This window comes from Sycon ciliatum, chromosome 1 (assembly GCF_964019385.1).
Source record: "Sycon ciliatum chromosome 1, ocSycCili1.1, whole genome shotgun sequence".
NCBI lineage: Eukaryota > Metazoa > Porifera > Calcarea > Leucosolenida > Sycettidae > Sycon > Sycon ciliatum.
This window is the reverse complement of record NC_088643.1, coordinates 54,913,991-54,936,962: the sequence shown is the minus strand read 5'-3', so window position 1 is coordinate 54,936,962 and position 22,972 is coordinate 54,913,991. Positions and strand designations below refer to the sequence as shown.

The 22,972-nt window shown below is 46.3% G+C and overlaps 1 protein-coding gene across 5 annotated transcripts in view; it reads right to left on the bottom strand.

Annotated features, from left to right (window-relative positions):
- LOC135831091 (collagen alpha-2(I) chain-like) overlaps positions 1–22,972 on the bottom strand; it is a 62,352-nt gene that overhangs the window by 27,260 nt on the left and 12,120 nt on the right. Inside the window, exons 5-20 of one of the 5 annotated variants that reach the window (XM_065343347.1) lie at positions 22,329–22,580; positions 21,459–21,533; positions 17,940–17,966; positions 15,918–15,992; positions 13,208–13,234; positions 10,385–10,651; positions 7,228–7,382; positions 5,977–6,124; positions 5,555–5,860; positions 4,805–5,122; positions 3,261–3,836; positions 2,297–2,619; positions 1,461–1,490; positions 995–1,147; positions 657–710; positions 148–201 (exon numbers count right to left, since the gene is read on the bottom strand). In XM_065343347.1, coding sequence (XP_065199419.1) covers positions 148–201; positions 657–710; positions 995–1,147; positions 1,461–1,490; positions 2,297–2,619; positions 3,261–3,836; positions 4,805–5,122; positions 5,555–5,860; positions 5,977–6,124; positions 7,228–7,382; positions 10,385–10,651; positions 13,208–13,234; positions 15,918–15,992; positions 17,940–17,966; positions 21,459–21,533; positions 22,329–22,580 — 2,840 coding nt within the window. The remainder of the gene's footprint in view (positions 1–147; positions 202–656; positions 711–994; positions 1,148–1,460; positions 1,491–2,296; positions 2,620–3,260; positions 3,837–4,804; positions 5,123–5,554; positions 5,861–5,976; positions 6,125–7,227; positions 7,383–10,384; positions 10,652–13,207; positions 13,235–15,917; positions 15,993–17,939; positions 17,967–21,458; positions 21,534–22,328; positions 22,581–22,972) is intronic. The other 4 variants (XM_065343348.1, XM_065343351.1, XM_065343350.1 and 1 more) reach the window with 4 other exon arrangements.

Genomic DNA, 22,972 nt, shown 5'->3' with positions numbered 1-22,972 from the left:
GGTGGGATATCTAAACACACCGACCGGTGACACATCCCTGATCTGCAAGCTGGGCCAGTCTCTACTATGACTGTGTGTATTTGTGTATGTAATGCTAGTAGGTATGACCAATGGCAGGCCAGGCCTACATATAGCGCTGCAGCTTACCTTTTCTCCTCTCAAACCATCGGGGCCCTTGGGACCTTGCAGGCCATTTGCACCCTAGAAAGGTTTCAAATAGACAAAACACAAGTTGCCGAAACTGTTATTTTTGATATTCCACTATGAGCATTTGGCTTGTAGGCCATTGATATCTAAGCTTTTTTTATTTTTAAAGGTACACACACAATGGCAGTCACCAGATCAGATCAATGCCTTCCCAGCAGCTAAACTATCGTGGCCCGACCCAGGGATGATACTTCTTAATAATGATGGCCTCCTATCTCCATTGCTGCTTCAACCAGTCAAGTTTTATCCGGGCACCACAAACATTACAGTTTGAATCGCACTTATCTCACCGTGATTTCATGGCAAGTTTACCAGTGCCGAACTACTGGTAAGCTGGCAAAGAAACACGCCAGTGTCACTAACTCACACTACCTGATGTAATCGGAGACTCAAACGTGCAGAGTACTAGTAACACTATCTCTTCTAGAACATGCACTCCGAGTACGTACTGGTTGGCCGATTTCTCCCACAGAACCATCTGCTCCACGGCCGCCTGGAATTCCCTGCATCAAAGGCAGTAGTCAGACATCACATGATAAACATGTCAAGTACGTGTATGTGTGATTATTACATGCTTAGAAAGGCAAGCGCAAGAAGCAGTTCAACAATACAACTGACTTCCTTGAACAAGTACACAAGGTCCCATAAAAACAACTGATCTACGGAACAGTACTAATGGTGTATAGTGGGAAAGGATGGCATGGCCTACACCTGGCTTTATGATAGCGATCTCCTGTCAGGTGGTGGAAATCCATTGATATTACAGAAGAAGCTACTGTGCGCTTACATCTTTGCCAGGTCGTCCAGGCTGGCCATTTGCTCCGGAGGGTCCAGGTGGTCCCTTTGCACCTACAGAGCCTGTCTCGCCCATGTCACCATCATTTCCAGCACTCCCTTGTCTGCCCTCTCGTCCAGTTGCTCCGGATGGTCCAGGTGCTCCCTTTGCGGTTAACAAATCAACAAACAGAGCACATGTTTGACACGGATGTATGCATGAATCTCCAGTAGTACACTGCCGCAACACATATTCCTATGTACTCTGCTCTGGGCCTGAAGAAGGAGAGCTCTCACCTCCCTCTCCCTCTATGGTTGTAACGACACCAAGCCATACATATCCAAAAAGTAAAGTTCCCGGTGAAACAGCTGTTAAACAATACGCCACATGCAACTTGCAGTCACAGATTCCGTGCTACTGTAAAACAAATTGATTTTTTAGTATCCACCGCATGTGCAAGTATATGCTATCCACCTACCCGTGGTCCAGGTGGCCCGGTTGGTCCTTTCTGGAAAAGACAAAACACAATACAGGATACTTGCGGTGATGGATCAACACTGGACGGCCGGTGATAGGCCAGTGTCAAAAAAAGGTAATACCGTAAAAGTCCGTAAAAAAATTTCTTTCCAGCTTTCACTATGCAATATGGCGGTCCGCAGCCAACCCTGCACTACTTCTGGCTGATGTGAGGTGCGAGAAAGAACGTAAAAGTCCCGCAAATACTAGTAGGTACCTGTTCATTTTCAAATTGACGTAGTGGTCACACCCGTACCAACTTTCAGGCGTGGACTCACTTTCGGACCTGACTTGCGCGTAGTAGAGAAGTCATTTTCTCCACTGCATACCATAGCGTGCACATGTACGTGTGTATGCTTAGCCGCTACCCGCTGCATGTGCGAACTATATTATCCATTAGAACAGGCGCTTATTTACGTGCTTTAACAGTGGTCCAGTAAGAATGGTGAGGCTTCCTGCAGCATCATACATATAAAGTCGTGAAGAGCAGACTTCCAAACCTGATGAGGGCAATTTTGCCGAAATGTAACCACATGAACAATAATTATGATGAAAAGGAATTCAATGGTTGAAGAGTGATTGGGGAAGAACAGGTCTGCTTTGCACTGTTGTATTTACGGTGGTCGTTTACCTTAAAAAAATACTTATTTAGGTTTATTCACTCTGGCCTTTTTACCAAGACAGACATATTTCCTTTAGATGCATGGTTTGAAAGAAAAGCGCCAGGTGCAGGTGCAGGTGTAGTGTCAATGAAATTTAACTACTTGCAGCCTAGTCCAATTCACACATTTAACGTACGCCTTGAGAGAAGTTGTCACGGAAGACGGTCGTTCCCCAGCCCTCAGGACACGGTATGGTGACACCAGCTAGGGTTCGACAGACTATATCCTTGCCAGGCTCTCCAATTGGGCCAGGCTCTCCTCCCATTCCTTGCGTTCCCGGTGCTCCTGGGTTTCCTTCGGGACCATCGGCTCCATCGGCACCTGGCTCACCAGGCATACCATCCATTCCAGTACCTCCGGAGTTGCCTGGGGGTCCATCGGGGCCTTTCGGGCCAGGCCCTCCGGGTGGACCGGCAGGACCAGGTGGACCCTTGACGATTGGGGCCGCAGTGGTAGGTGCTGCATAACATGGCACACATGCACAAACACACATATACATGTACAGATGTGAGCATGTACACGCACCCACACCCACCCACCCACACCCACACCCACCCACACCCACCCACACCCACCCACACCCACCCACACCCACCCACATACACACACACACACACATGCATCCCACACAAACTCATACACACATGCACACAAATGCATGCAATTGCACCCACGCCCACCCACATCCATTCACGCACTTGCATACACAACACATACAGCCACGTCCACAAATGCACACACACACATAAGTTGTACATCCAAGCATGCACACGTGTACCGTGCACACATACACACACGTACACGCACATAAAGTTACTTAAAAGTACACGCACATACACAAACACACATGCAAACACCCATGCACACACATACACGCACCAGCACACACCAGCAGGTACACAAATTCACAATTAGCACATACATACAAACATGTGCAACATTGAATGGATAAATCATTGCGATGACTTACTTGTATTATGGTTTGAAGAGTTAAAAGCATGCACCCTGCAGTTCACAACCATAATTATTATAGCTAGTATTTATAATTCTTCTAGAAAGTGCAACGAGTACCTTCACCAAGTGGTGATATAGTGACTTACGTGCATCTACTTGTGAATACGTCACAGTAATCGGAACCGATGGGATTGTTCTCTCGCCAGTCACAGAGTTTTCCAGGAGGAATGTGATGCTGTACTCGCCGGTTGCACCGTCCGGGAAGTCGAAGAACTCCTGACTGAGGGGAAGAACTCGATTCTGCGTCTGCCCTCCGGCCGTTCGCCAAGTGACCACCCACTGATCATACTTGCTTCGCAGCTCGTCAGTGAGCGTTGGACGCTGTACTTGGTAACGAGTGTTCTCCAGCTGATATTGCCAGGAAAAGCTGAAATCACTTGGAACCGTTCCCCCATAGCCAAAGTTCTCGTTACCAACGGAAGAGGTGACCACACTACCATCAGAGCCGTATCCAGCATATCTAATCGAATAGTAACCATAAGGAAAGTTACTTATCGTGTCTGGGAAGTCAAAACGGGACAGTCCGGACTTTGAGTATTGCGTGGCCTCATACGACTGTGTAGCTTCATTCCACCTATAGATATCATATGACCAGGTGGTGATCTTGTCCAAGACTTGCAATGGCAACACATTGAGGTTGGGAAGGTTGACAGACAAGTCAGCTGCAGAGAAGTATGAGGAGGAAATCAGCATATCAACCATCATCACCACGCCTTATGATTACATCACTAGTAAAGCATTGAGTCTGGGCTTAGACTGTGACCTGTGACCTGACAGTCACCACACCAGGTTGGGTTGGTGGTAAAGACACACCGGCGGAGAGAAACGTGGCGTTACGCGGCATGTACACGCCCACACATGCTCTCCAAATTTGAAAAGTATCAATCTGACACAAAGACGCTCCTTCTCCAATGACCAGGCATCAGCTTGCAGCCACTGTTGCCTGGTCAATACATGGCTGGTGAAACCCGATGCTCAGAAGGATAATAGTACTTAATCCATATTTAGGGCTTGCGCCTCCGATCATGGGAAATATGTTCATTGCAATGAGGTAGCACTGAGTGATGCGGCAGAGTCACTAGTAGCTCCAAACTATCTTAGCAGCCAAACACCATGACTGGAAGGCACTTTCAAATACCTACATGGTAATATATAGAATACAGAGGGTCTGTTTTCCAAATTTCTGTGTCTTTGGGGCGGTGGCCAGTTGAACCTGGGAGTTCCAATATCTGGTTCACGAGCTGTTGTACGATCCGAAAATTCATTTTTGAAAATTCCCGTCCCGGATACGACAGGCAGCTAGAATGGTGCCCGCGCAGATGAGGGTGAACATTAATGGTGGGGAAAATCTGGTCCGACCTGAAAACGTGGGCGCATCTTTCAGTTCAAGTTCCCCACAAGTTTGACTGCTTCGCCGACTTTAAAGACAATTCCCAAAATGAAGACCGTAGTGCCGGTATTCAACCACAGACCGAGCACAATGCCTCGTGCCGATTGATGTTGAACGTCACAACAACCGCTGCAAAGCATGCTGTGTGGCTCTTGTAGGATATTACAAGCTACTATTCTTGGTATGATACTGTGCAGACAGTACAGCTAATAGCACAGGAAGGAGAGCTGTATTTCTTACCACTTGGTGTATTGACCATGACCGATGGGGCTGATATTGTTCTTCCACCGGGTCCTTCCAAGTGGAAAGTGAAATCGTAATTAGTGTCACCCGCTAGCCCGGTGAGCCGTGTTTGCTCAGTAGCCAAACCGGTCAGCGGTACTCTCAATGTTTGTGTGTCTGAGCTTCCTCGTTCGGAGTAAGTGACGACCCAATTTGTGTAGTCCGCCCTCTGTTGACTTGACGTCGTCGGCAAGATCAGGTCTGTACCGCCTCTATAGTTGTTGTCATGGAAAAACGTGGCTCCAGCTAGGGTTGAAATACTGTCCTTGTTGGGTACTGTAAATCAACAGAAATATTGAAAAACAGAAGTTTTGCGGAAAGGATACGATTGCATGTTAATTGCAGTTGCGAACTGCGGTCCCCGCTACACACTGGCGGTGTAATAATCCCAGCCTACAACCCACTATGATGGTGTGTTCAGTGATCTCCAGGATGTTTTCAACATCAGACACCCAGAAACATATGGTTTCATAATCTATTACCTCCCATATCAACAAGAATATCCAATCGGCACACCACCCAGTCGTTAGTTAATCCGAGGCTCCCTTTTGTTAAGGTCTGATTTACACTACTTTGATAGTGGCTCTGATTTACACTACTTTGACAGTTGCTCGTAATGACAAACCGGTACTTACAAGTACTATTTTCGTAAAAAAGAAAATCACAGCAGAACATGACCAGCAAAAGCTCACAAGTCACATCACATACCTCTTACTCCATACTCTGCAGTGCCAGCAGCTTGCAAGCTTCCACCATTCATGTCTTGAACGTACCAGTGATAGTAACCCGCGGGTACTTCATACCGCAAGGGAAATTCCGATGCTGGAACTGCCCGCCGGTCTCTGTACGACTCCCATGTGTTAGTGACGTCATTAAAGCGGCTCACGAACACATCCACGGGCCCTCTGGAATTACTCGGATAGTTGATTGTAATGGGATACACTCTCGGTTGTGTTGGCCTGGGAGGATTAGTTGGTGGCAGAAGGGTGAACGAAGTTCCCTGAACGCTAAACTCTGAAGAATACACATGATCAAACAAAAATCCGTCAGACATAGCAATAGATATTAGACCGTAGCAAACTTCCCAGCCCATGGTCACGCGATCCCAATCAGCCGTAGGTTAAACTTACGGTAGAAAGCCGGGCCTCCAAGGAACAACTCAGCACCGGTGGTACTACTGCTTGCCTCAGCGGAGAACGAGTATTGTCCCGGTGGCAACTCCAACACCACATTGGACGAGCTGGTTGGAACTTGAAGAGTAGAAGTAGGACCATCAACCTGGAGACAGAAAAAGCCCATCAATAACATGCGTAGTAAATCACCCGGGAAAAGCAAAGAGTGCTGCCACTATAAATTACATTGCTCACAGCTAGTAGCTTTTAACGACGCATAGCAATAAACTTTTGCGGCGTGCAAATTTTGTGTTTTCAAGAATTTCGCTGGTTCATGATGAGAATTTTTCGTGATTTGATCTGTTCAGTTGGATCTTGTGCTGCCTACAGTCAATGTACAGAGCAGTTTGCAGCGATTTATGTTCGCGAATGTGTGATGGTCGCAAAAATAGCGAAATTTAATCTCCAGCGAAAGCTTCTCACTTTACAGTAGCAGAATTACAGAGAAGCCATGAAGCCATGATGGATACAAAATATAATTATTATAATTATTATTATAGTCACATGCCAAATAACAGGACATGTAAGTTAACACAGGGCACGCATTATGGACAGAACGGTTATTCAAATCTGAATATGAATCATCCATGCTTCATCATAACCTGGTCTAACCACCCACTACGGTACACATTCCATGTGTTTGGAAGGACTCGGATGGAGAACCAAGGATTATTTTATAACAAAGAAAAGGACAAAGGAACTACAAGTTACGCCATACTGTCCACTAACACCACCAGTTACTTGACAATCAGCTCATGCGATAACATTGCACGACACTGACCGACGGTACTGACGTTCTACAACTAACTGTCAGTCAGCACTAGCACGTCTTGGATGCGCACTCCAACAGCCTTATTACTTGGAAGGTTCTAAGTTGTAGGAATAACAGAGGAGGGGAATGTGCACACAACCAAGACAGGCACAAGTTGACAGTCTCAGCTGCGAAAGATGTTGGCGGATGTACATGCGCATCGATGACGATAGCGGCAAGACCACTGGACAATACGATTGATCGGCAGCTAGTTGTAGAACGTCAGTACCGTCGGTCAGTGTCGTTGAATGTTATCGCATGAGCTGATTGTCAAGTAACTCGTGGTGTTAGTGGACATTATAGCGTAACTTGAAGTGGTTCCTTGGTCCTGTCCATGTGTTAGGTGTGAGTTTGCCCTAGGCCTCCAAACACGCCTATACCCACCCAGAGGTACTCACCGGACCATAGCTCAACGTGTACGTGTCGTAAGTGTTCTCATTACCAGAAGTCAGTGGTGGGAGGTCGACGCTCACATCGAAATTACCATTTGGCTTGTTTGAGTCCGGCACAACGAATATTTGTCCAAATTGATCATTTTGGAAGGGAAATTCACCTGTGTGGTGCAATATAGCAAGCACATGCATGCACACAACACACACACACACACATACACACACACACACACATATGCATATACACACACATGCACACACACACACACACACACACACACACACACACACACACACACACATACACACACACAAACAAACACAAACACACTTGTACTTGTACTTGCTCACTGCCAAAACTGGTCACGTGGGTCTATGATCCCACTTATGAAGTTATGGGCTCACCACACTGCAGTAAGTGGGTGAGGACAAGGCGCAGAAAAAGGACAGACGGCATCAGGGTATCCGTCCCGGGATCCAACTCCAGTTACCCCTGCCCCCAGTGAATGTAATACGTGCTACTAGTGTGGGTGACTAAATCAGAGTGGATTATATGTTTCACTAGCACAATTGATTACACAAGAGTTAATCTAGCCAGAAGCAGTCCATGGTTAAGAGGTCTGTATATTTCAAATAGAAAGTATATGAACCCTGAAACCAACAAAGGTGGCAGGTACAACATTACACCTTCAAGCAGCCGAGCCCGCTGGCAACAGACCCAACACTAGCTGGCATAAGTGTACCCACCACCCTAACTAGCTGACACACACACATACACACACACACACACACACACACACACACACACACACACACAAACTGAAAATTATCATCATGACCAACTGAAGACTGCTGGCATCACTTAGCTGCATGGCAGAATAAATGTTCCGTTAGTTGAGAAGCTCTAAAATCTACATGAGACTCGACGTCACACCTCTGGAAACAGACCACCACGTCGTCGTACACTTTAAACAGCACAAGAGCCAGTACGCATCCTTGCAGCAAACCATTCCTGACGGATATGTGATCAGTGCAACCACCAGCCATGAAAAGATGCCACCATATACACATGGAACAACTTCCGACTAGAGCCACATTCCGGAGGTCCACAAAGACGAAAAGCAGTTTGGAGCAGTGCTCATACAAGTTCTCTACAAGTCGAAGGACCAAAAGGATGCCCTCAGAACACCCATGAGTTTGCGGGAACCTGCACTGAAACTCAGGCAAGTCAGCCTCAGTAAGAACTTGTAGCCGATCCTTCATGACCCAAGCAGCTAGCTTTCCCACATCCTCCGGAAATGCTATTTCTCGCCAATTGTCACAAACAAGAAAATTCGCCCTTCTTAGAAATTGGTTCGAATAGCACATCACGTCACACACACCCACCCACGTACACACACACACACAAACACACACACGCACACAGATGCGCACACACACAAGCACATGCACACACATGCACACACAGACAAGTGTGCATACCAGTGACTGATCCTGTTTTTGTCGAACTTTTAAACTATAAACATAGTCTTGCAAGTTGAAAGTATTGTAGAGAGACAGAGTCACGTTCTCTATCTGGTTCCGTACAGTGTTGTTTTGAGACCACAACATTGCCAAATTTGCACACCGGTTTGCTTTCTACTTTCTGCGCAGTGTCGTTTTCGGCACCCTTTCCCCAGCTTGTCACCTTGCGTACCGGTGATCATTTTCACACCCTATTTTTTTTATGCACATAAAATCTGACATACCTTTGGCTGTGTATAGGCGTTCCTTTTCGCCTCTATCGGGTATGCATAACCCATATCTGGTATTTTTCTACTTTGCAGTAGGCATTTTCCAACTGTCGTATTCCTTGGCGCATCACTTTGTGCCAATGCCCGACTTTGTATTACCTATTGTCATACATCATGATCCTCTTTGTCAAAACACACTGTAGAGTGATGATCAAGTGCTGTGGCTGTGTTGAGCTTGACCCGTGGGATCCTTTCTAGGGGAACCGCAATGGAATTCTCCGACATTCATCCGACCAAGTACTACTCCTGTTTGTTTCCCTGATAACGCTTGATGCCCGACAATGTGGGCCTTGCATCCATGACTCTTACATTAAGAGTATAAGGTGCTATACATTGAGCCGGTTAGGATTTGATACGCACACCAGCTCACATGAGTCAAGGCATAGCTTACTTGTCTGGAGCGCACGCTGTCAGCTAGTTGCATGGTTAATACTAGGCTTGCACCGGTGTGTGTGTGAGGGGGGGGGCATATCAGTGTGATCGCTGCGGCCGTTGGTTCTTGAGCTGTGGTGGCCTTGCCCGTCACAAGTGGCTCAGTCCCCAGTCACAGTAGAGCCGTGTTGTGGTGTGCACTGTGCGTCCTGAGGCCGCTGCTTCCGTTCGGTCCAGGGCAGGAAAGACACTGCTGCTCCGGTTCTCCCCCGACCATACGTCAGTCTCGTGGTAACAGTCGCAGGTGACCTGAATCCTCGCAAACTCTCGTTTTTGTGTCCCGGACGCCGTGGGACGACGTTCTTCTATTCTCTCTCCCTTGCCCCTCCGGGGCCCACGTGAACCTTGTGGAAGTGGCTCGACAGGACAGGATAGGTGTGTGTGTGTGTGTGTGTGTGTGCCACGGTGTGTGTGCGTGTGAATGTGTGTGTTGTGGATGTGTGCAACTCACCAGCGTTGTTCTGCATTGCATTGAAGTACGTTCATGTATGTAGCGATGTGCATGCTCCCGATCCATATACACACGCGTCATATAACACGCATAAGTACATAAATGTGATCATTGTGATGTTCATGCTGATGTTATGTGTCAAGTACTTCTTATGGACTAGTAGAAATCTCAACACACCACAAGCCTGCCGTTGCCCTTTACAAAGAAGGGTCACACTACAAGCCTGCCGTTGCCCTTTCCAAAGAAGGGTCACACTACAAGCCTGCCGTTGCCCTTTCTAAAGAAGGGTCACACTACAAGCCTACGGTTGCCCTTTACAAAGAATGGTCATCAGACATGGTGAACAACATGATTTCGTCACAGACGTTTATCCACTCGGAAATGCAAATTAACTCTTGATATTTGAAATCATGCGGCGTGTATTGTTAGCAGGCCAGTGCCATTGCAATCCACTGATGATAAGCGACAACCTTGTACTTAATCATACCTGCATTGAAATTGACTCCTTCAGTAGCGAGGTGATGCCTTATTCCATTAGCGTCCGTTCCAAAAACCCGCACAACATGACCACCAGGATTAAGAGTCACAGGCTGTGGAAATACGGCAGGCTTTACCGTTTGTGAGACATCATACTGCTGGGTGCCGGTGTTGTATGTGTGCACCTCAAGGTCATAGCTGACCGGGTTGATGTAACTGGGAACGTTCCGAGGTGTAAATACTGTATGCGTTGTCTGTATAACCTGGGGTGGTTGAGCTGTTAGGAATGTTCAAGAGCCAACAACATCAAACATCAAGTCTGAGATAGCGAGAGAAAATGAGAGTGAGTAGGAGGGAGTGTGGAGAGGAAGAGGGAGGGTAGGGGCAGAAACAGAGGCAGAGGCAAAGGCACGAGGAAAGGGAGAGGGAAAGGAAGAGGGAAAGTACGGGAAAGGTGAAGGAAATGTAGAGGGAGTGGATAGAGGGATAGGGACATAAAGGCCATAAATATGTGCTTGGCCAGCTTATTCTCTGCCGGAGTAACGTAGTTTTCTGCCAAGCTTGGTGTGTAAGCTACAGTCCATTCAGAAAAAGATGAGCGCTGGCTCTGGAGAGCTCTCGTTTTTGGTGATTTTCTGGTACACTCTGCAGTGCCGCTAGATTCGAAACTTGAAAAACGGTCCAAAAAACGTACCTCAACTGGGGTTCGAACCGCAAATGTACTGTTATGCAAGTGGGGTGAACGGCCTGGATGTTCATGGTTTTTCCCCAATTCAGTGCTTTGGGGCAAAATCTGACCGAAATCCTATTCTTGTTATGGCTTGCTCATTGGAGAAATAGACTTCAAAAACACAATTGGAAGAGCATTCCATGGGGGCTTGCCAAAAAAATGTGATGAGAACTCAAAATTTGACCCGTTTATGGCCACAAGCTAGGATATCATCTTTTTCTGAATGGACTGTAGAGGCGACGGTTTCAAATAGGACACAGGTTGCAAACCGGAACGGACTCAATATTCACTTTCTCTCTTGGTATTTTGATTAGAAAACATGTCACAGTGAGACTACGATGTGTTTTACTCCGAGACAAAATTTCAGGGCTCTGCGATGACCAGAAGCGCCATACCAAGCAGGTGAGTTTTTGACGTGTTGCTTTGCACTGCGACTTGAGTTTTACGACTTTCGAAAAATCAACTTCTTGTCGTAGGTAAACAGCGGCTCGCCTCTCGCAAATGAAGTACCGCATACCAATCAAAACTAATGGAAGCATGCACAAGGCTTATTGTTACTCTGTACTGGCCGTCGTGGAGCGATGGCAATTACCTAATTTCAGACCCAGAGTGAATTTGACGTGCACTCTAAAACCTGTCCGGTTTGGAGCCACCTCTGATTTGAAGCGAAAAATTGGGCAAATTGGAGGCAATGGGTCTACACAAAGGAGTGGCTCAGTTCGATTGACTCTGGCCTCAGAGCAAACTTTAACATGCCATTTTCCTTCCACAAACATATTTCGAGTGAACAATCAACGCTGATGACCGGTTTGGGTCTATACAAATTTGGCTGTCAAGCCGTTCCAGGATCGAACCGTCGCCTCTATACTCCGCTTTGGAGACATGCCAAACTCCACTTTGCTTTTGTGAGTTCTTAAGTTCAAGTACAGGGGCGTCGGAAGGTATTTTAGTGTGGTACGGTCAGCCATCTGAAGTACAATTTACTCGTGGGGGGGGGGGGTGGCTGATCCGAAAATTTTGGGAATTTAGAGCCCAAATCAGTGCATTTTATTGATCCACAGGTACTTGGGGCAAATAGTGGTACGGTCAATACCCTAGTGACTGTACCGTGTCCGATCCCCCTGAAGTATACCGGTAAGTCGGTGAGCGGATTTCTGGGCTATTTTCGTCGACATAGAAGTGAAGAATCTAACATTTGTTAGAATACCGGTATAAATAATACCTAACTGTGAGCATCCTTGGTTGGGTGGTCTGTTGCTTTGCGTCGTCAGGTTGCAACTAGTCCGATGTCCAATTGTCGTCCTAGTCTCGTCAACATAGTGTAACATTGGGCAGTCTTTGTTGCGGTGGGGCGAATCTTTGTTGCGCTGTCCTTTCCCTGATTGAACTTTTCTGTACCTGAGCCTTTCAAGTCAGAGCGTTGTTGGTTTGCGCTTCTTAGATGAATTGGAGCTCAGTCATTGAATGGCTCAGTTCTCCTTCCAGTTTTGTGCCTTGTCATCGCACTATATGACTGTATATTATGGTGACGTTGGTGTACTGCCAGAAATAACTCATAGCAAATATTGTCCTTCCTCTTATATTTTTTTTGACGGTTCGCGTGAGACTCGGTTACTCTATATAGAGGCCGAGTTTTCCGCATCCGTAGGAACGCCACCACCCTTCAAGGATCAAAGCGCAGATGCAGCTCCTAAAACGGTGGGAGGTGAGTAGATCAGCTCACCAGCATGTGGTCAAAGACCGAAAATCCCATTCACTGCATCCATGCTTTCCTCTTGTACATGTACTTCAAAGTTTATTAGCTCGCCATCCATGTCTAATCTTTGTTTCAAGATGGACTTGGGCTGGACCACTCAAAGAAAAAGCATGGAAAGTAAGAATTTTCGGCCAATACGGACTTTGCTCAGTTTTTCATAACCCACTGGCTGAGTGTCACACTATCAAGCAAAATTCCTTACATGCGATTACATCATACATCAGCAGGTGTTACATGCGATTACATCATACATCAGCAGCAGGTGCAAAACGAAGGAGGACTGTGTTACTTTTAAGGAAATCTTGACAGAAAGCAATTACATAGGCAGCAGCAGCACTTGGACTTACTAGCTGGCGGTTGCGTTTCCTGAATAACTGCAACAAAACATCATTGACAGACAAAGTAGAGCCAACATAGTGAGTGCGTTGAAGAAGGAAAACAGGATTTATTTTCTAGATTATAGGACATGCTCAGTTTTCCCTGTGCTGTGCTGACGAATGTACAGCTGATGAAATCATACCATCTGTAGATCGTGAATCTTGCTCTTACTCTTATAGTGGTAGAATACCCTTGTTGGGGGTAGTTATACCCTTGTTGGGGGTAGTTATACCCTTGTTGGGGGTAGTTCCTTTGCCATTTATGCTTGAGCTCATTGGCTTGCCAGCGTGAGCGCTACGACAAAAAGTAGGTTCAGGTCTGATATAGATTCTGGTTTTGAAAAGCTTGCTACTCCAAGGTTGGTTTTCGCCGACGTATTTCTCCTTCTCTGTCATGAGATACGGATCATACAGTACTAGAATCATCAAGAGTGTCATCATGAGATGGAGTGTCGCAATAGTATCTACCATGCTCTAGGTAGGGTATAGTGCTCCGCCCTGCAGTGCCGCATGATCAGCTCTTTTCACTCTCTAGTTTTATCGTTGGACCTATACATTGACAGAGGGTCGGCTTGCAGTTTGGCACATGGCTTTTGCCAGGCGTGTCCACTAGTTGAGGTGTGTATATTTCAAGCGCAACTGAGTGGTTGCGACTAGGAAGTTAGGAAGTCCTCAGGATTAAGGTATTCCGTTCTTCAGTTTAAGGTTGAGCCACTCATGTGCAAAGCTCTGTTCCTACTGGGCTTGCCACTTTCCCTTCTATTAAAGGGGAAGTTAAACCTAAAATCAAATTTCACCAGTTGTAGTCTTCGGGTTGCTGAGTCGAATGGTCTTGGTCCGAGGAAGCTGAGATGCTCCCTTCCTCCTTTATTCCTAATCGAACTCGCGCACTTCCATCGAAACTGGGTGACTGTGCGAAAAGGCTGCGATGCAGCGTTCCTCCTTTATTCCCAATCGAACATGGTTGAACAAGCGGTCACGTGCCCCTGCGTACACAAGTCACCTGGTCACCGTGCCTGCAGGGTACAATTTACAGCCTGTTTGACCTTTTTTGGGTGCAGTCCTGTCACTCGAGTTGAACTCGAGTTGATCCTTGTTGTGAAAGTTGTCGCCTGCTGGCGCGGTGACCAGTTGACTTGGGCACGCAGGAGCACGTGACTGCTTGCTCAACCATGTTCGATTGGGAATAAAGGAGGAGCGCTGCATCGCAGCTTTCTCAGACCAAAACCAGTCAACTCAGCGTCCAAAAGACTACAACATATGGGCCAATCGCGGTCATCCGTGCTTTTATAAGAACGAAATGGCGCTTTTAGTGACATTTTGCATACAAATCCCCATCTAGTAGGGCGCAGTCACCCAGTTTCGGTGGAAGTGCGCGAGTTCGATTGGGAATCAAGGAGGAAGGGAGCGTCTCAGCTTCCTCGGACCAAGACCATTCGACTCAGCACCCCGAAGACTAAAACTGGTGAAAATGTGATTTTAGGCTTAACTTCCCCTTTAAATAATGGTCACGTGCAGTACCGCTGATTGCATTCTTGCCTGCCGCTGCATCTGTCAAGTTCTGGGTGGCCACGATGCCAATGAATTTTAGCATAGCTTTGAACATGAAACCACTTGGTGTGTACAGTGTTATAATAAGGTATTTGCGGCAGGGGTGTCGGACAGGCTACAGTCAATACGGTACTGACCGCATCAGTCTTTTCTCCGGGTATCCTGTGAATCAATACGTGGTATTGGTTTCAACTCTAAATTTCGAATCTTTTTAGAGGAGCCAACCCCCTCCCCAGTAAGTTGTACTTCAGATGGCTGACCGTACGACCCTAAAATACCTTCCGACGCCCCTGATTCCGATCCCTGATTGAAGTATGATAAGGTCGGCACTGGTTCAACATGGTTGTGAGTATTGATGTAGAAGTGTATATCATTGTGGTATTACGCTACTGACATTTGTGTTACCCAGTCAGCCAGTAACAAACGAGACTCATCAGGGTGGCCGGGTTTATTGGGAAGGTGACACGATTACTGAACAACGTAAATGGGAGTCTACGTAAATTACTGACCAACAACTGACCAATGACGAGATCGAAGAACAGAACAAAGAACAAAAAGAACAAAAGAATACAAAAACCCGAGAGACAACCACTCAGTGTCCAAGCAAGGTGCAACTAGCAAACCCAGTACAGACTTGCGCTGGTATCAACTTGACGTGAACACCTCACAATCATAGATGACATCACCCACATGCTACAGCCCCCGGTTGCATGCCGCACAGGAAGATGGTGAAGTATTGCGTTGTGAATGAGAGACAGGATAGGGTACTTGACAGCAATGGAATACCTACTCACAAGCACGACCGACATTACCTACACCCCGCATGACCGGAAACACGTCACACCATGCATGTGGGGCACGTCACACCATGCATGTGGGACACGTCACACCAAGCATGTGGGCCTCTACAATTCAACAAGACATCCATTACCTGCATCACACAGTTTGACGTCGCCCGGTACACCATACCAACGATAGATACCAAAAAGTAAGCATGAACGGGAGACAGTTCGGCGTGAGCTAATGGGAACCTACTGAACGTTTTCCCCAGCACTTGATACAAAACTCGATTTCATTATTACTCTTTGTTATGGTGATTGTTTGATTCCCCTCTGAGAATGTACCGTACCTGTTACAGATGTCGGTGGTAGCGGTGGTACAGTTTCTGGTGGCGCAAGTGTATTAAGACCACCAACCCCAGTGGCTGAAGGGAGAAAGCACAAAGACACAAACAACAGTATACAATACAGTTGATGGAGGGGTCCTGGGTTTTACTTAATTGGCACTTAGTGTGCCTGTACGCGGTGCAAATGCAAGGATGGAATACATTGCATAAAAAAGCTCCGACGCTGCTGTTATCCCAAACTAGAAAATAAATCTTCGCATGTGGTTGTTTGCTGAAAAGAATATTCCCGTGTTAGATCATCAAGTTTAAGGTTAATCCACTCAGTTGTAAATCTCTTTCCGAGTCTGATCCTTGCTGAGCATTTCAGGAAAGTAAGTTGGCTACTCCCAACATTCGAGGTTGCTCTTTCATGCTGACTGAATTGACTCTTTAAAAGTAGAGTCTTTACTGACTCTTGACTGCCGCGCAGAGCAAAACAGAGGCTCATCTAAATTTGTTCTGAGCATTGTTGATTAATTTTACTTCATGTTGAACGCTCTCTGCTGGGATGACAACTACACCATAGCTCAGTGGTTAGAGCATCGCTGGCCTCAAGAGAGGGTCAAATTGGAGGCAATGGGTCTACACAAAGGAGTGGCTCAGTTCGATTGACTCTGGCCTCAGAGCAAACTTTAACATGCCATTTTCCTTCCACAAACATATTTCGAGTGAACAATCAACGCTGATGACCGGTTTGGGTCTATACAAATTTGGCTGTCAAGCCGTTCCAGTATCGAACCGTCGCCTCTACACTCCGCTTTGGAGACATGCCAAACTCCACTTTGCTTTTGTGAGTTCTTAAGTTCAAGTACAGGGGCGTCGAAAGGTATTTTAGTGTGGTACGGTCAGCCATCTGAAGTACAATTTACTCGTGGGGGAGGGGTGGCTGATCCGAAAATTTTGGGAATTTAGAGCCCAAATCAGTGCATTTTATTGATCCACAGGTACTTGGGGCAAATAGTGGTACGGTCAATACCGTAGTGACCGTACCGTGTCCGATGCCCCTGAAGTATACCGGTAAGTCGGTGAGCGGATTTCTGGGCTATTTTCGTCGACATAGAAGTGAAGAATCTAACATTTGTTAGAATACCGGTATAAATAATACCTAACTGTGAGCATCCTTGGTTGGGTGGTCTGTTGCTTTGCGTCGTCAGGTTGCAACTAGTCCGATGTCCAATTGTCGTCCTAGTCTCGTCAACATAGTGTAACATTGGGCAGTCTTTGTTGCGGTGGGGCGAATCTTTGTTGCGCTGTCCTTTCCCTGATTGAACTTTTCTGTACCTGAGCCTTTCAAGTCAGAGCGTTGTTGGTTTGCGCTTCTTAGATGAATTGGAGCTCAGTCATTGAATGGCTCAGTTCTCCTTCCAGTTTTGTGCCTTGTCATCGCACTATATGACTGTATATTATGGTGACGTTGGTGTACTGCCAGAAATAACTCATAGCAAATATTGTCCTTCCTCTTATATTTTTTTTGACGGTTCGCGTGAGACTCGGTTACTCTATATAGAGGCCGAGTTTTCCGCATCCGTAGGAACGCCACCACCCTTCAAGGATCAAAGCGCAGATGCAGCTCCTAAAACGGTGGGAGGTGAGTAGATCAGCTCACCAGCATGTGGTCAAAGACCGAAAATCCCATTCACTGCATCCATGCTTTCCTCTTGTACATGTACTTCAAAGTTTATTAGCTCGCCATCCATGTCTAATCTTTGTTTCAAGATGGACTTGGGCTGGACCACTCAAAGAAAAAGCATGGAAAGTAAGAATTTTCGGCCAATACGGACTTTGCTCAGTTTTTCATAACCCACTGGCTGAGTGTCACACTATCAAGCAAAATTCCTTACATGCGATTACATCATACATCAGCAGGTGTTACATGCGATTACATCATACATCAGCAGCAGGTGCAAAACGAAGGAGGACTGTGTTACTTTTAAGGAAATCTTGACAGAAAGCAATTACATAGGCAGCAGCAGCACTTGGACTTACTAGCTGGCGGTTGCGTTTCCTGAATAACTGCAACAAAACATCATTGACAGACAAAGTAGAGCCAACATAGTGAGTGCGTTGAAGAAGGAAAACAGGATTTATTTTCTAGATTATAGGACATGCTCAGTTTTCCCTGTGCTGTGCTGACGAATGTACAGCTGATGAAATCATACCATCTATAGATCGTGAATCTTGCTCTTACTCTTGTAGTGATAGAATACCCTTGTTGGGGGTAGTTATACCCTTGTTGGGGGTAGTTATACCCTTGTTGGGGTAGTTATACCCTTGTTGGGGGTAGTTATACCCTTGTTGGGGGCAGTTTTACCCTTGTTGGGGGTAGTTTTACCCTTGTTGGGGGTAGTTATACCCTTGTTGGGGATAGTTATACCCTTGTTGGGGGCAGTTTTACCCTTGTTGGGGGTAGTTTTACCCTTGTTGGGGGTAGTTATACCCTTGTTGGGGATAGTTATACCCTTGTTGGGGGTAGTTATACCCTTGTTGGGGGTAGTTATACCCTTGTAGGGGGTAGTTATACCCTTGTTGGGGGTAGTTATACCCTTGTTGGCGGTAGTTATACCCTTGTTGGCGGTAGTTATACCCTTGTTGGCGGTAGTTATACCCTTGTTGGGGGTAGCTATACCCTTGTTGGGGGTAGTTATACCCTTGTTGGGGGTAGCTATACCCTTGTTGGGGGTAGTTATACCCTTGTTGGCGGCAGTTATACCCTTGTTGGCGGCAGTTATACCCTTGTTGGGGGTAGTTCCTTTGCCATTTATGCTTGCGCTCATTGGCTTGCCAGTGTGAGCGCTACGACAAAAGTACGTTCAGGTCTGATATAGATTCTGGTTTTGAAAAGCTTGCTACTCCAAGGTTGGTTTTCGCCGACGTATTTCTCCTTCTCTGTCATGAGATACGGTACTAGAATCATCAAGAGTATCATCATGAGATTGAGTGTCGCAATAGTTTCTACCATGCTCTAGGTAGGGTATAGTGCTCCGCCCTCCAATGCATCAGCTCTTTTCTCTGTCTAGTTTCATTGTTGGACCTATAAATTGACAGAGGGTCGGCTTGCAGTTTGGCACATGGCTTTTGCCAGACGTGTCCACTAGTTGAGGTGTGTATAATTTCTAGCGCAACTGAGTGGTTGCGACTAGGAAGTTCGGAAGTCCTCGAATCCAGGTACTCCGTTCTTTTCTTAAGGTTGAGCCACTCATGTGCAAAGCTCTGTTCCTTCTGGGCTTGCCACTTTCCCTTCTATTAAATAATGGTCATGTGCAGTACCTCTGATTGCATTCTTGCCTGCCGCTGCATCTGTCAAGTTTTGGGTGGCCACAATGCCAATGAACTTTAGCATAGCTTGGATTATTAGCTTCGCACATGAAACCACTCGGTGTGCACAGTGTTATAATAATGTATTTGCGGCAGGGGTGTCGGACAGGCTACGGTCAATACGGTACTGACCGCATGAGTCTTTGCCCCGGGTATCCTGTGAATCAATACGTGGTATTGATTTCGACTCTGAATTTCGAATCTTTTTAGAGGAGCCAACCCCCCCCCCCCCCCTCCCCAGTAACTTGTACTTCAGATGGCTCACCGTACCACCCTAAAATACCTTCCGACGTTGCCCCTGCATTCCGATCCCTGCATTCCGACACCCCTGATTCGGATCCCTGATTCCGATCCCTGGTTGAAGTATGATAAGATCGGCACTGGTTCAACATGGATGTGAGTAATGATGTAGAAGTGTATATCATTGTGGTATTACGCTACTGACATTTGTGTTACCCAGTCAGCCAGTAACAAACGAGACTCATCAGGGTGGCCGGGTTTATTGGGAAGGTGACACGATTACTGAACAACGTTAGGCCCTCTTCAGACTAGGTACAAAACAGCCTATAAGTCACATTTACATAGAAGTTTCCAAGACAACAACAAGAATCTGGCGGGAAGCCTAAAAAGCTGCCCAATCCTTTCAGGCAGGGTGCCAACCCTTGTACAAGGCAACTTTCCTGCATTTATCGTACTTTCACCAGGCAGTTGTACGAACTTTGTACCCGGGTACGACTGTCCGCTGCTTTCACACATCCCAGGCCCCTTGCGCAATTTCGTAGGGTCAAAGGTTGCCTGTATATTGCATGTAAAATGTGTAGTCTGAATGCAGGCATGGAAAAATGTTGCCTTTTAGGTTTTATGTGATTTTGTACTGGATTTTCTATGTACGTAGTCTGATGAGGGCCTAAATGGGAGTCTACGTAAATTACTGACCAACAACTGACCAATGACGAGATCGAAGAACAAAACAAAAAACAAAGAGAACAAAAGGAATACAAGAACCCGAGTGTTGTCGCCACTCGCCTGTTCTGTAAATGTTTCAAGACAGCCTCTTGAATGATTCTCGTTTTGACCTTACCTTGTCTGTTTATTTATTTATTTTCCTCTGAGTCACGTTGGTGCGAACGTGCACGTGGACATGCTCCAGCTTACAGCCATGTCGTCTGTTCCGTTATTACGAGTGTCCATGCTATTGTTCTGCTGTCACTGATAATTCTCTCCTTCTGTCTAGTCGCGTTCTACTCTGCTTCTCCGTCTCTCTTCTATTCTGTTTCTGCTTCAAACATGTAGTTGTTTGAGCTGCTCTCATGATAATTTATTAATTTTGTATTTTTGAAACCCTTTGTACGCACGATCATCATCATGCGCTTGTACAACTGCGCTGTGCTGCAGCCTGTATGACTGAGCTATGACTATGACTATGAAGTATGAGTCATGCTCGCACTATGATGCCTTTTGTGTCACGTGTACGTGTATGTCGTGGCGCAAGCGCGCTGTGCCTTTGCTGGCCCTTTTTGCTTCCTTTTGCAGTTTTGGTTTTAGAGTTATGCCGGTTATGGTTGAAGTGTGTTTTGCAAGGAGAAATCCAGAACGTCTAGTAATGGTGTGTTGTCCCATTTGCGTTCGGAGAGTGTGCCTGTGCACGTGTATTGGAATTTGAATTCTTGCCTGTAACACCGAGAGACAACCACTGAGTGTCCAAGGTGCAACTAGTACTAGCAAACCCAGTACAGACTTGCGCTGGTATCAACTTGACGTGAACACCTCACAATCACAGTTAGATGACACCACCCACATGCTACAGTCCCCGGTTGCATGCCACACAGGAAGATGGTGAAGTATTGCATTGTGAATGAGAGACAGGATAGGGCACTCGACAGCAATGGAATACCTACTCACAATTATGTCCGACATTACCTACATCCCGCATGACCGGAAACACGTCATACCGTGCATGTGGGCCTCTACAATTCAATAAGACGTGCATCACCTGCATCACACAGTTTGATGGCGCACGGTACATCATACCAACGTTAGATACCAAAAAGTAAGCATGAACGGGAGACAGTTCGGCGTGAGTTCCTGGGAACCTATTGAACGTTTTCCCCGGCACTTGATGCAAACTCGATTTCAATATTACTCTTTGTTATAGTGATCGTTTGATTCCCCTCTGAGAATGTACCGTACCTGTTACAGATGTCGGTGGTCGTGGCGGTACAGTTTCTGGTGGGGCAAGTGTATTAAGACCACCAGCCCCAGTGGCTGAAAGGAGAAAACACAAAGACACAAACAACAGTATGCAATACAGTTGATGGAGGGGTCCTAGGTTTTACTTAATTGGCACTTAGTGTGCCTGTATCATGCGGTGCAAATGCAAGGATGGAATACATTGCAGAAACAAGCTCTGACGCTGCTGTTATCCCAAACTAGAAAATAAATCTTCGCATGAAGTTGTTTGCTGAAAAGTTAGATCATCAAGTTTAAGGTTAATCCACTCAGTTGTAAATCTCTTTCCGAGTCTAATCCTTGCTGAGCATTTCAGGAAAGTAAGTTGGCTACTCCCAACATTCGAGGTTGCTCTTTCATGCTGACTGAATTGACTCTTTAATAGTAGAGTCTTTACTGACTCTTGACTGCCGCGCAGAGCAAAACAGAGGCTCATCTAAATTTATTCTGAGCATTGTTGATTAATTTTACTTCATGTTGAACGCTCTCTGCTGGGATGACAACTACACCATAGCTCAGTGGTTAGAGCATCGCTGGCCTCAAGAGAGGGTCCCTGGTTCGGGTCCTAGTGGTGGCAGTCAATTTTTTCTTCAGACTTTTCCCGTTTGCGTCTTTCCCTCAAACCAGTGAAAATTTTACTTCAAGCAACAATTATTTCTCAGAGTATGTGCGTTATACGCTCACATCCATCTGCACAATACTCAACTATGCTACGGTGCATCAACAAAATTAAAGGGAAGGCCTTGTTCGAAGCCCGGCAAGGCTGTTAACATCAGGTTTGGATGCGGCAACTGTGGCGTGACTAAACAGCATCATTCACACTTTGCTTACCTTCAAGGACGCTGTCAACAAACAAGAGGGTTGAGTCAAATCCTTGGATACTCACAGCACCCACTACCTGTACCCGATAGAAACCAGGATGAGGTACAGTAAATGTGTAGCTTGTCAATTCAGGCGTGAGATTTGCAACGACTGTTACAACTTCTCCAACGGGTGCACTATTCGCGTCAACCTCTTGGTAGGTCACGGTTGTGCTATCCGTCACAGCAAACGCGTCCAATGGAACCCACTCCACCGTAAGTACTAGGGAAAGCAAACACAGAAAGCATGTGTTTACATAATGGAAAAGGGGTTGCAAGCAAATGGAATTTTTGGTGCCACCTTTACACCCAAGATTAGCAAACAACAAAGCAATCAAATTGCCGTGGGCCACTTTTGCCCAATCCGACGCTTTCCATTGGATCGAGTAGGCGTCTTGTCTCTTTTCCAACTTCCAGACATGCTAGCCTACAACAACATTAGCAAGAAGCGCCACCTTTGCCTCGTCGAAAAGGTCCTGATCATACCCCCGGATAGAAGCACACGCCTCAAGAAGAGAAGCGAGCTCATCTCGAAATGCAGACATGCGAACAAACTCTTGCTCGCGAACTACAATGTGGTCACGTTATGGGGTACAAGGTACAATGAGAGCCTGG